Raw genomic sequence first — 13860 nt, 5'->3', positions numbered from 1 at the left:
TCACCAGTAATTTGAGAACATTAAAAGTGTATGTTATGATTATTTTCATATCTACACTGTGCCCTGTGTAATCCACAAAATGATGCCACAAAAACCTGCTGATGATACTGGACACAGAGTCAGCCGATATCCGCTCCATTACAGACCAGTAAGTTCGCATCTCAGAGAGGTGAAGCGACCAGACTAAGGTAACACCGTATCAGGAACTATAAGATGGTGGGACGCCACCACGAGTGTTTACTGTATTTTACCTGCTGGTCCCTCCGGTCATATTGAAAAGACCAGCAACCTATCTGTTTGCTTTAGCACAGTGAGCCAGGAGCGGAACTGTGCACATTCAAAGGCATCTTGGACCTGGAAATATATATAAAGGCATTGTTGTGGTTTTTTATGAGGAACTATATATATATGCTGCTATCAGTTATATTCCCTAAATACATTTGCGGTCTATTTCTGGACTTTAATATTGCTATCACCGGAGGCGGTTTGAACTTTCACTTCTGCTACTAACTGCCACATTGTTGCATTCATGTGCTATGGTCGCTAAAATTGTCACATTGTTGCTGCTATATTGTACATTGTTGTCATATTATATGTAACATTTGTTATTGCCGCAAACTATTTTTTGCCAAGACCTATTAACTATCTTTTTCCATTTGATTTTATATGTACTAATAAATATCTCGTCTTGGCTACATATATAGAGTGCCTGGTCTATTTTCTCTATATTATTACCATTTGTTTGTGGCCGGTGGGCCACTTACAGTCATGTGAAAAAATTAGGACACCCTTTGAAAGCATGTGGTTTTTTGTAACATTTTTAATAAAAGGTTATTTCATCTCCGTTTCAACAATACAGAGAGATTAAAGTAATCCAACTAAACAAATAAAACTGAAGAAAAGTCTTTTCAAGATCTTCTGTAAATGTCATTCTACAAAAATGCCTATTCTAACTGAGGAAAAAGATAGGACACCCTCACATGTATTCCCTCTTAAATTGGCTCAGATCTCACACAGGTATATCACACCAGGTGCACATAATTAGTAGATCGTTACTCTGCATGTTGAATGAGGCTTGCCCTATTTAAACCTCAGACATTTAGTTTGGTGTGCTCCTGACTGTTGAAGTGAGAGTGAGCACCATGGTGAGAGCAAAAGAGCTGTCAGAGGACTTCAGAAAAAAGATTGTAGCAGCCTATGAGTCTGGGAAGGGATTTAAAAAGATCTCAAAAGATTTTGAAATCAGCCATTCCACTGTCCGGAAGATAGTCTACAAGTGGAGGGCTTTCAAAACAACTGCCAACATGCCCAGGACTGGTCGCCCCAGCAAGTTCACCCCAAGAGCAGACCGCAAGATGCTAAAAGAGGTCTCCAAAAACCCTAAAGTGTCATCTCGAGAACTACAGCAGGCTCTGGCTACTGTTGATGTAGAAGTACATGCCTCTACAATCAGAAAGAGACTGTACAAGTTTAACTTGCCTGGGAGGTGTGCAAGGAGGAAACCTTTGCTTTCCAAGAGAAACATCGAGGCCAGACTGACATTTGCCAGAGATAAAGTTGACAAAGACCAGGACTTCTGGAATAATGTTCTTTGGACAGATGAGTCCAAAATTGAATTATTTGGACACAACAGCAGAGGACATGTTTGGCGTAAACCAAACACAGCATTCCAAGAAAAGAACCTCATACCAACTGTGAAGCATGGAGGTGGAAGTGTCATGGTTTGGGGCTGCTTTGCTGCAGCAGGACCTGGTCAGCTCACCATCATAGAATCCACGATGAATTCTACTGTGTATCAGAAGGTGCTTGAAGAACATGTGAGACCATCAGTTAGAAAATTAAAGCTGAAGCGGAACTGGACCATGCAACATGACAATGACCCAAAACATACTAGTAAATCAACCAAAGATTGGCTGAAAAAGAAGAAATGGAGAGTCCTGGAATGGCCAAGTCAAAGTCCAGATTTGAATCCCATTGAGATGCTGTGGGGTGACTTGAAAAGGGCTGTACGTGCAAGAAACCCCTCAAACATCTCACAGCTGAAAAAGTTCTGCATTGAGGAGTGGGGTAAAATTTCCTCAGACCGATGTCGAAGACTGGTAGATGGCTACAAGAACCGTCTCACTGCAGTTATTTCAGCCAAAGGAGGTAACACTCGCTATTAGGGGCAAGGGTGTCCTATCTTTTTCCTCAGTTAGAATAGGCATTTTTGTAGAATGACATTTACAGAAGATCTTGAAAAGACTTTTCTTCAGTTTTCTTTGTTTAGTTGGATTACTTTAATCTCTCTGTATTGTTGAAACGGAGATGAAATAACCTTTTATTAAAAATGTTACAAAAAACCACATGCTTTCAAAGGGTGTCCTAATTTTTTCACATGACTGTAGACCAAGAGCACCTGTTCCATCTTGTCCAGCTGAAGTGATCCACAGATAATTTACCTAATTTTATCTTTGATTGTGTGAAGCCCAGCCAAACAGTGCTAGGCTTAATTTATACAGGCAAGACAGAGACTGCTTCTCTTCTCCACCACAAGCCTAGTGCCGATTGGCTGAGGAGCTTGATTTTGGCACTGCTCCATAGTATTATTGCAGAGTACACAGCAACTTCTGTGTCATGTGGTTGAACTCTTAGGAGAAAAAAATTGCTATAAGGTGGTGGAGGGGATAGCACTGTTTTCTTACAGCACCGGGTTCAAATCAGACCAGGAGCAACATGTGCATGGAGTTGGCATGTTCTTCCCCGGAGCCCCAGTGGGGATAGCTACCGATGTGATTAAAGAGGTTGTTCACTTTTGTTATATTGAGGACCTAACCTGAGCTATTTGAAGAGAATCTAGCTCTCGTACGAGCACTGCCTTCTCGTCATTGTTTACCTGCTCACCATAGACATTGCAGTTGCAAGCAGTATAATTACAACTACACCATCCCTATTCACTTCAATTAGACGGCTCCTTCCTGTTCAAGTGAATAGAAGGAACCCATCCCATGAGTTGCAATTACACCTGCTCATTGCTGCAATGTCAAGGGCGAGCAGATAAACAATGAAGAGAAGGCAGTGCTCGTACAAGAGCTACATTCTCTTCAAACAGCTCAGGATATGCCAACAATATATCAAAAGCGAACAACCCCTTTAATGACATGGAATATGTTGGCGTTATATAAATGATTAACCCCTTCCCGACCTATGACGTGTATACTCGTCATAAAGCACTGCTAGTTAGTGCTCCATGACGAGTATAAACGTCATGGCATTAAACTGTCACCATGTCTGCAGACATGGTGACAGCGCTGAGTGCCGGCTGTTACACACAGCCAGGCACCCAGTGTCAATGCCGAGGGGGGTCCTGTGACCCCCCCTATCGGCGATTGCTTCAAACCGCAGGTCAATTCAGACCTGCGGTTTTTTAGCGCTTTATGCCGTTTCTGATCCCTGCGGTCCCTGACCGCAGGGATCAGAAACTTTAAAATTCCCAAAATCACGTTTTTTTTACCCCCCCTGCACCCCTGAATAGTATTATGTGGGTGGGTGGTGCAGGGGGAGGGTTGCGGGCGGTGCGGCAGGCGGGATCCCGATCCCCCGCCCGCCTCCCCTTCAATAATCGTTGGTGTACAGTGGGTATACCAGGGTGCCAGCACATTGCTGGCACCCTGGTATAAACGGCTGACATCGTTGATGCGATGTCAGCCGTTTAACCCTTTCCATACAGCGGTCCGTACGGACCGCTGTATGGAAAAGGTTAACAGTAAGAGAGAGCTCCCTCCCTCTCCGATCGGGGGGATGCTGTGCCTTTGCAGCCCCCGATGGGAGAGGGAGAGAGCCCCCAGACAGCCCCCCGCCAGCCCCGTCCTCACCCTTCCCCGTCTGCGCAGTTGTGACAGACGGGGAAGGTTCCCATGGCAACAGGATGCCTTCTCAGGCGTCCTGCTGTCCATGGTACTGAACAGATCTATGCTGAAAGCATAGGTCTGTTCAGGCAAACTGTAAGTAAAATACAGTGCAGTACTGTATAGTATATTGTACTGTACTGTATTATACAGACATCAGACCCACTGGATCTTCAAGAACCAAGTGGGTCTGGGTCAAAAAAAATGTTAAAAAAAGTGAAAAAAGTAAAAGATAAAAAAAAAAACATTTATCACTGAATAAAAATAAAATAAATAAAAAACGCTACACATATTAGGTATCGCCGCGTCCGTAACGACCTGATCTATAAAACAATCATGTTACTTTCCCCGCACGGTGAACGCCATAAAAATAAAAAAATAAAAACTATGAGGAAATAGAAATTTTGCCCACCTTACTTCCCAAAAAAGATAATAAAAGTGATCAAAAAAGTCACATGTACGCCAAAATAGTGCCAATCCAACCGTCACCTCATCCCGCAAAAAATGAGCCCCTACATGAGACAATCGCCTAAAAACTTAAAAAACTATGGCTCTCAGACTATGGAGACACTAAAACATGATTTTTTTTTGTTTCAAAAATGATATTATTGTGTAAAACCTAGATAAATTAAAAAAAAGGTAGACATATTAGGTATTGCCACGTCCGTAAGAACCTGCTCTATAAAAATACCACATGACCTAACCCCTCAGGTCAACACTGCAAAAAAAATAAATAAAAACGGTGTCAAAAAAGCCATTTTTTTGTTACCTTACATCACAAAAAGTGTAATAGCAAGCGATCAAAAAGTCATATGCACCCCAAAATAGTACCAATCTAACCGTCATCTCATCCCGCAAAAATGATACCCAACCTGAGACAATCGACTAAAAACTGAAAAAACTATGGCTCTCAGACTATAGAGACACTAAAACATGATTTTTTTTGTTTCAAAAATGATTTTATTGTGTAAAACCTAGATAAATTAAAAAAGGTAGACATATTAGGTATTGCCACGTCCGTAGGAACTTGCTCTATAACAATAGCACATAATCGTACCTGTCAGATGAACGTTGCAAATAATAAAAAATAAAAACAGTGCCAAAACACCTATTTTTGGGAAATTTTCCATTTTAATCAATTTTTTCCTGTAACAAAGCAAGGGTTAACAGCCAAATAAAACTCAATATTTATTGGCCTGATTCTGTAGTTTATATAAATGCCCCATATGTGGTCGTAAACTGCTGTATGGCCACACGGCAGGGCACAGAAGGAAAGGAATGCCATATGGTTTTTGGAAGGCAGTTTTTGCTGGACTGGTATTTTTGACACCATGTCCCATTTGAAGCCCCCTGATGCACCCCTAGAGTAGAAACTCCAAAAAGTGACCCCATTTTGGAAACTACACCCCTCAAGATATTCAAAACTGATTTTACAAACTGTGTTAACCCTTTAAGTGTTCCACAAGAGTTAGTGGCAAATGGAGATGAAATTTCAGAATTTCTATTTTTTGTTACTTTGCCTCACAAAAAGTGTAATATAGAGCAACCAAAAATCATATATACCCTAAAATAGTACCAACAAAACTGCCACCTTATCCCATAGTTTCCAAAATGGGGTCACTCTTTTGGAGTTTCTAACCTAGGGGTGCATCAGGGGGCTTCAAATGGGACATAGTGCCCAAAAAAACTGTCTAGCAAAATCTGCCTTCCAAAAACCATATGGCATCCCTTTCCTTCTGCGCCCTGCCGTGTGCCCATACAGCGGTTTGCGACCACATATGGGGTGTTTCTGTAAACTACAGAATCAGGGCCATAAATAATGAGTTTTGTTTGGCTGTTAAACTTTGCTTTGTAATTGGAAAAAAAAAAGTAAAATGGAAAATTTGCCCAAAAATTGAAATTCTGAAATTTCATCTCTATTTGCCAATAACTCTTGTGGAACACCTAAAGGGTTAACAACGTTTATAAAATCAGTTTTGAATACCTTGAGGGGTGTAGTTTCTTAGATAGGGTCACTTTTATGTAGTTTCTACTCTAGGGTGCATCAGGGGGCTTCAAATGGGACATGGTGTCAAAAAAACTGTCCAGCAAAATCTGGCTTCCAAAAACCATACGGCGCACCTTTCACTCTACGCCCCGCTGTGTGGCCGTACAGTAGTTTACGGCCACATATGGGGTGTTTCTGTAAACGGCAGAGTCAGGGCAATAAAGATGCAGTCTTGTTTGGCTGTTAACCCTTGCTTTGTTAGTGGAAAAAATGGGTTAAAATGGAAAATTAGGCAAAAAAATGAAATTCTCAAATTTTATCTCTATTTGCCAATAACTCTTGTGCAACACCTAAAGGGTTAACGAAGTTTGTAAAATCAGTTTTGAATACCTTGAGGGGTGTAGTTTCTTAGATGGGGTCACTTTTATAGAGTTTCTACTCTAGGGGTGCATCAGGGGGCTTCAAATGGGACATGGTGTCAAAAAAACTGTCCAGCAAAATCTGGCTTCCAAAAACCATACGGCGCACCTTTCACTCTACGCCCCGCTGTGTGGCCGTACAGTAGTTTACGGCCACATATGGGGTGTTTCTGTAAACGGCAGAGTCAGGGCAATAAAGATACAGTCTTGTTTGGCTGTTAACCCTTGCTTTGTTAGTGGAAAAAATGGGTTAAAATGGAAAATTAGGCAAAAAAATGAAATTCTCAAATTTTATCTCTATTTGCCAATAACTCTTGTGCAACACCTAAAGGGTTAACCAAGTTTGTAAAATCAGTTTTGAATACCTTGAGGGGTGTAGTTTATAGAATGGGGTAATTTTTGGGTGGTTTCAATTATGTAAGCCTCACAAAGTGACTTCAGAGCTGTAGTGGTCCCTAAAAATTGGGTTTTGGAAATTTTCCGAAAAATGCTTCTAAACTTCTAAGCCTTGTAACGTCCCCAAAAAATAAAATGTAATTCCCAAAATGATCCAAACATGAAGTAGACATATGGGGAATGTAAAGTCATCACAATTTTTAGGGGTATTACTATGTATTACAGAAGTAGAGAAACTGAAACTTTGAAATTTGCTAATTTTTCCAAATTTTGGGTAAATTTGGTATTTTTTTGGACTTCATTTTACCAGTGTCATGAAGTACAATATGGGACGAAAAAACAATCTCAGAACGGCCTGGATAAGTAAAAGTGTTTTAAAGTTATTCACACATAAACTGACACTGGTCAGATTTGCAAAAAATAGCCTGGTCCTTAAGGTAAAAAATGGCTTGGTCCTGAAAGGGTTAAAGAAATAGTTATAACAATAATAATAATCATCTGTCCTATAAGACAAAAATAAGGCTTGATAAAATAAACAATAAGAACTATTACATAAATGAGTACACTTAACTAACTAACTACATTTTTTAGCTTTTTTTTATGAATATGGTATTTATTTCTAGACAGCATCAACATACTGTGACTATGAATTCCATAGAGCAGGAAATAATGATGTCACCATGGAGATGACATCACTATAAAGAGATGTGTAATAGTAACACCTGGGCTGTCAGTTGAATTGAAAGCAGGTTGACTTGTAATGTATTTGGGCTAAAGTAGGCTCTTTTCCATTATACTGAATACAAGTCTGAAGTCTGAAGTACTGTTCTTGATCAAGAAGTGCTTACAGAAGTCACTTTAAGGGGAGCAGCACCAATCAAGTATCTATTTTTCCAGCAGAATGAGAGAGTGTTTGCCTCTGGACCCAGAAAGGAGGATCAGCAATTTGCATTTCTTTACATGGCAACTCTTGAAAAGTGCTTATGAGAGTTGTGCAATAGAACACATTCTGTATATTTCACATTTGGAAGAAAACACTTCCTTTTCTTCATTTCTAGTGATACCAAATGTTGGCTCTTTAGCTTTTTTGTCTGGTCATGTCAGATATTATTTCCTATATTGTGTAGAAACAAACTTTCAAGGCAAATTTAATTAAAAAATATTTAATTCTGACAATAAATGATTAATAGAAACACTGGGCAGACAAAGTGTACAAAACAGTGAAATAAGGAAAAATGCAACAAAACTTGTACAACACAAGGTGACAAATAATATCTGTCTGGTATACAATATGCTCATAAATGCTACATATAATTGGTAAATGTAAAATACAGGTGTATTTTCTAATTTGCCTCACCTATAGTATCTGACATTACATAAACATACAAAACACAAAAGGAAATGCTTTCCTGCCTAATAACGTAAAACCTTATAAATGTAATAACTTACTATTGTAAGGAAAAAATATGAAATTTTCTTACAAACAACAAGTCTTAAATTTTACAATATACAGTACAGGATATTATTCTTGAGTGTATACAAGTGCTGCTGATCTGTTAGTGCACTAAACTGATGCAGTTTGGTGTCCAGTGAATGAACAATGAGGATTTCTAGACATGACCCCGGCCACTCAGACCCAACTATAGAAACAAACTCATCAATACAGACTGCTTCATCCTCTTTACACAATACTACATTATGTGGTTACAAGAAATATTGGAGGGAAAGTCCACTAACTATCGAACACATCACCTTTATAGTAAACGTTTTAGATAGCTTAGCCAAAGGAATATCGACCAATCTCTATGCTGGACAATGAGAGCAGATTCTCTTCTGATCCTTTGGAAAATGGACTTCTGGTGGAATTGTCTTATTGCCACTTGTCTATCTGTGTTTTTTCCTGGAGAAAAACCTGCAGCAAAAGCAAAGAACAAAACAACTGAGAGCAAACTAATAGATTGTCAGGGTTATAAGTCTATAAGTCTGTAAGGCCTCTTTCACACTTGCGTTATCCGGATCCGGCGTGTACTCCACTTGCCGGAATTACACACCGGATCTGGAAAAACGCAAGTGTACTGAAAGTATTCCGTCTTCAAAATGCGTTCAGTGTTACTATGGCAGCCAGGACGCTATTAAAGTCCTGGTTGCCATAGTAGGAGCGGGGAGCAGGGGAGCGGTATACTTACAGTCCGCGCGGCTCCCGGGGTGCTCCAGAGTGACGTCAGAGCGCCCCATGCGCATGGATGACGTGCCATGCGATCACGTCATCCATGTGCGTGGGGCGCCCTGACGTCACTCTGGAGCGCCCCGGGAGCCGCATGCATGGTAAGTATGCTGCTCCCCCGCTCCCCGCTACACTTTACCATGACTGCCAGGACTTTAGCGTCCCGGCAGCCATGGTAACCACTCTAAAAAGGCTAAACGTCGGATCCGGCAATGCGCCGAAACGACGTTTAGCTTAAGGCCGGATCCGGATCAATGCCTTTCAATGGGCATTAATTCTGGATCCGGCCTTGCGTCAAGTCTTCAGGATTTTTGGCCGGAGCAAAAAGCGCAGCATGCTGCAGTATTTTCTCCGGCCAAAAAACGTTCCGTTCCGGAACTGAAGACATCCTGATGCATCCTGAACGGATTTCACTCCATTCAGAATGCATTGGGATAATCCTGATCAGGATTCTTCCGGCATAGAGCCCCGACGACGGAACTCTATGCCGAAAGACAATAACGCAGGTGTGAAAGAGCCCTAAGGTGTGCAGAGAACTGCATAGTGATACATAATGCTCATGGGGAACATTTACACTATTATCTGAAAATAAAGCTAAAAAAATACTTTTTATACAGATCATTAATACAGTCAACACATAAAACAGAGGGATAGATAACTGTAGATAGATATATGAGATAGATAGATATGAGGTAGATAAATAGATAGATAGATAAATATAGAAGGATTAGATACTATAGAAATATGATAGATACATAGATAATTATAGATAGACCTATTAGATAGATATACCTAGACAGCTAGATAATAGAAGATAGATAATTAGATAGATAAATAGATCAGAGATAGATAGATAATAGATAAATTAGAGATAGATAGATAGATTAGAGATAGATCAGTTAGAGATAGAAGGATTAGATAGATAGATAGATAGATAGATAGATAGATAGATAGATGTAGAAGGATTAGATACTGTAGCTATATGATAGATAGATAGATAGATAGATAGATAGATAATTAGAGATAGACAGATTAGGTAGATATACATAGACAGCTAGATAATAGAAGATAGATAATTAGATAGATAAATAGATCAGAGGTAGATAATAGATAAATTAGAGATAGATTAGAGATAGATCGATTAGAGATAGAAGGATTAGATAGATATATAGATAGATAGGATAGATATAGAAGGGTTAGATACTGTAGATATATGATAGATAATTAGACATAGACAGCTTAGATAGATATACAGTACAGACCAAAAGTTTGGACACACCTCATTCAAAGAGTTTTCTTTATTTTCATGACTATGAAAATTGTAGATTCACACTGAAGGCATCAAGACTATGAATTAACACATGTGGAATTATATACATAACAAAAAAGTGTGAAACAACTGAAAATATGTCATATTCTAGGTTCTTCAAAGTAGCCACCTTTTGCTTTGATTACTGCTTTGCACACTCTTGGCATTCTCTTGATGAGCTTCAAGAGGTAGTCACCTGAAATGGTTTTCACTTCACAGGGGTGCCCTGTCAGGTTTAATAAGTGGGATTTCTTGCCTTATAAATGGGGTTGGGACCATCAGTTGCATTGTGGAGAAGTCAGGTGGATACACAGCTGATAGTCCTACTGAATAGACTGTTAGAATTTGTATTATGGCAAGAAAAAAGCAGCTAAGTAAAGAAAAACGAGTGGCCAACATTACTTTAAGAAATGAAGGTCAGTCAGTCCGAAAAATTGGGAAAACTTTGAAAGTGTCCCCAAGTGCAGTCACAAAAACCATCAAGCGCTACAAAGAAACTGGCTCACATGCGGACCGCCCCAGGAAGGGAAGACCAAGAGTCACCTCTGCTGCGGAGGATAAGTTCATCCGAGTCACCAGCCTCAAACACATCTCTAGAACAACTGTTAAGAGGAGACTGTGTGAATCAGGCCTTCATGGTAGAATATCTGCTAGGAAACCACTGCTAAGGACAGGCAAAAAGCAGAAGAGACTTGTTTGGGCTAAAAAACACAAGGAATGGACATTAGACCAGTGGAAATCTGTGCTTTGGTCTGATGAGTCCAAATTTGAGATCGTTTGTTCCAACCACCGTGTCTTTGTGCGATGCAGAAAAGGTGAACGGATGGACTCTACATGCCTGGTTCCCACCGTGAAGCATGGAGGAGGAGATGTGATGGTGTGGGGGTGCTTTGCTGGTGACACTGTTGGGGATTTATTAAAAATTAAAGGCATACTGAACCAGCATGGCTACCACAGCATCTTGCAGCGGCATGCTATTCCATCCGGTTTGCGTTTAGTTGGACCATCATTTATTTTTCAACAGGACAATGACCCCAAACACACCTCCAGGCTGTGTAAGGGTTATTTGACCATGAAGGAGAGTTATGGGGTGCTGCGCCAGATGACCTGGCCTCCACAGTCACCGGACCTGAACCCAATCGAGATGGTTTGGGGTGAGCTGGACCGCAGAGTGAAGGCAAAAGGGCCAACAAGTGCTAAGCATCTCTGGGAACTCCTTCAAGACTGTTGGAAGACAATTTCAGGTGACTACGTCTTGAAGCTCATCAAGAGAATGCCAAGAGTTTGCAAAGCAGTAATCAAAGCAAAGGGTGGCTACTTTGAAGAACGTAGAATATGACATATTTTCAGTTGTTTCACACTTTTTTGTTATGTGTATAGTTCCACATGTGTTAATTCATAGTTTTGATGCCTTCAGTGTGAATCTACAATTTTCATAGTCATGAAAATAAAGAAAACTCTTTGAATGAGAAGGTGTGTCCAAACTTTTGGTCTGTACTGTACATAGACAGCTAGATAATAGAAGATAGATAGATAGATAGATAGATAGATAGATAGATAGATAGAAGATAGATAATAGATAGATAGGAGATAGATAGATAGATTAGGGATAGATAGATAGATAGATAGATAGATAGATAGATAGATAGATAGATTAGGCATAGATAGGAGATATATAGATAGATTAGGCATAGATAGATAGATAGATAGATAGATAGAGCATAAATAGGAGATAGATAGGACATAGAGAGATATGAGATATAGTATATAAATATTTGAATTGACACAATCATGGAGCAGTTCTATCTGTTAAAGCGCATGGTAGTTGTAAGATGTGTGAAGCACGTCATTGTGAACAGTGGTTACTATGATACGAATACATACTTGGATACAGTACAACCCGTGACTTTTTTTCAGATGGAAATGCTGTTTCTTACAATCTCTCATGGAGAAACAGATAAAGTAGCAGTTAAGTTTTTTAACTCTGAAGACTAATGTGCTGTCCTTTTCACAGGTAAGAAGTGAAAGCAATGAAAACTCTCACCTACGACATATGGTTTTGTTGTGCCTGCTGTTGCTGCTGCTGGATTAGTAATTGTTGTTGCTGCCTGCGCCTTGCGGTCCTCAGCTTCTCGAAGCGAGCTTCCATTTCATCCAACACCTTGGGTGTGTATCGCACTACAAGTTTAACACTGTCTTTTGCGGCTTTCAACAGCTCCACTGCCTTCTCGTGATGTTCTCCTTCCACACTCTGCATTTATAGAAATATAACATTGAATCTGATTACGGCAACATAAACACCATTACAGATGACCGAATCACTTTGTAGGAATCAGTTTGCCTCTTCAACAAGAGTTCTTCACCTGCTGTCCCTGCTGCTTGATTGACAGGGCAGACATCTTGCCTGGCCCTGAGAATGTAGGGCCTGGGCCACTGCTTCGAATAGCAGCCCAGGCACAGAGGCTTCTGGAACAACAGCTGTTCATGTGCTGCTAACCGGAAGTGTGACCGCTCCTGTAGGTGTGAAATTGTCAGTGCTGGGCAAGATGTCCAACCCTGCAGCATTGGGGGACAGCCCCTCACAGTTGGAAATTCTTGTTGAGACAAATCTATTTGCTCCTCTGTAATACCATATAATCTACTCTTGAGAGAAATAAGCTCTTCAGATCAATATTCAGATCAATAGAATATATCATCAGATGGGCCATAAAATGAGGAAACACCACCGTGGGTGGAACTATTCTGTAGGGGGCTCTGACAGGAAATAATCTTTGCTTCCACAGCTGAGACCATAGCCAGCTGAAAGGAGGAGAAGAATGGAGCTGTTTAAGGCTACTTTCACACTAGCGTTCGGGCGGATCCGTTCTGAACGGATCCGCTCATAATAATGCAGACGGAGGCTCCGTTCAGAACGGATCCGTCTGCATTATATTAGCTAAAAAAAGCTAAGTGTGAAAATAGCCTCGGACGGATCCGTCCAGACTTTCAATGTAAAGTCAATGGGGGACGGATCCGCCTGAAGATTGAGCCACAGGGTGACATCTTCAAACGGATCCGTCCCCATTGACTTACATTGTAAGTCTGGGCGGATCTGCACGCCTCCGCACGGCCAGGCGGACACCCGAACGCTGCAAGCAGCGTTCAGCTGTCCGCCTGTCCGTGCGGAGGCGAGCGGAGCGGAGGCTGAACGCCGCCAGACTGATGCAGTCTGAGCGGATCCGCTCCATTCAGACTGCATCAGGGCTGGACGGCTGCGTTCGGGTCCGCTCGTGAGCCCCTTCAAACGGAGCTCACGAACGGACCAGCGAACGCTAGTGTGAAAGCAGCCTAAACCTGCTTTATCTCAGGCTGTATAGCAGCTAAAAGATATGAGATATGGAGATATTGAGATGTTGTTTTAAAGTTCACAATCTAAGCCATAATAGATACAAAGATAGGGCCTTTAGAAACAGGGTCAGGAAGAAGATCTGCAGGCAAAACCTATATATCTCATTCTAGACCTGGTTTCTAAAGGTTAAAGCAGTCCCTCTTTAGCAGGCTATGGTCTCAGTGTCTCAGCCAATGTGGAAGAGGAAAGGTGGAGGACCTGCTGACGGACTGCAAAGAGGACAATGACATATATCTTTCCCTACCTGTGT

At 40.9% G+C, this 13860-nt stretch overlaps 1 protein-coding gene across 2 annotated transcripts in view; it reads right to left on the bottom strand.

Moving 5' to 3' along the window:
• Positions 1-8038: 8038 nt before the first annotated feature.
• The window catches only part of LIN7A (lin-7 homolog A, crumbs cell polarity complex component), a 103419-nt gene continuing 97597 nt past the window's right edge, over positions 8039-13860 (bottom strand). The window contains exons 5-6 of one of the 2 annotated variants that reach the window (XM_044277262.1): positions 12271-12473; positions 8039-8601 (exon numbers count right to left, since the gene is read on the bottom strand). In XM_044277262.1, the coding sequence (XP_044133197.1) occupies positions 8574-8601; positions 12271-12473 (231 nt within the window). In that variant the 3' untranslated portion in view covers positions 8039-8573. Of the gene's footprint in view, positions 8602-12266; positions 12474-13860 lie in introns of both variants that reach the window. The other variant, XM_044277263.1, reaches the window with a different exon arrangement.

This window comes from Bufo gargarizans, chromosome 2 (genome assembly GCF_014858855.1).
Source record: "Bufo gargarizans isolate SCDJY-AF-19 chromosome 2, ASM1485885v1, whole genome shotgun sequence".
NCBI classification, from domain to species: Eukaryota; Metazoa; Chordata; class Amphibia; order Anura; family Bufonidae; genus Bufo; species Bufo gargarizans.
This window is presented reverse-complemented; position numbering and strand designations above follow the sequence as displayed.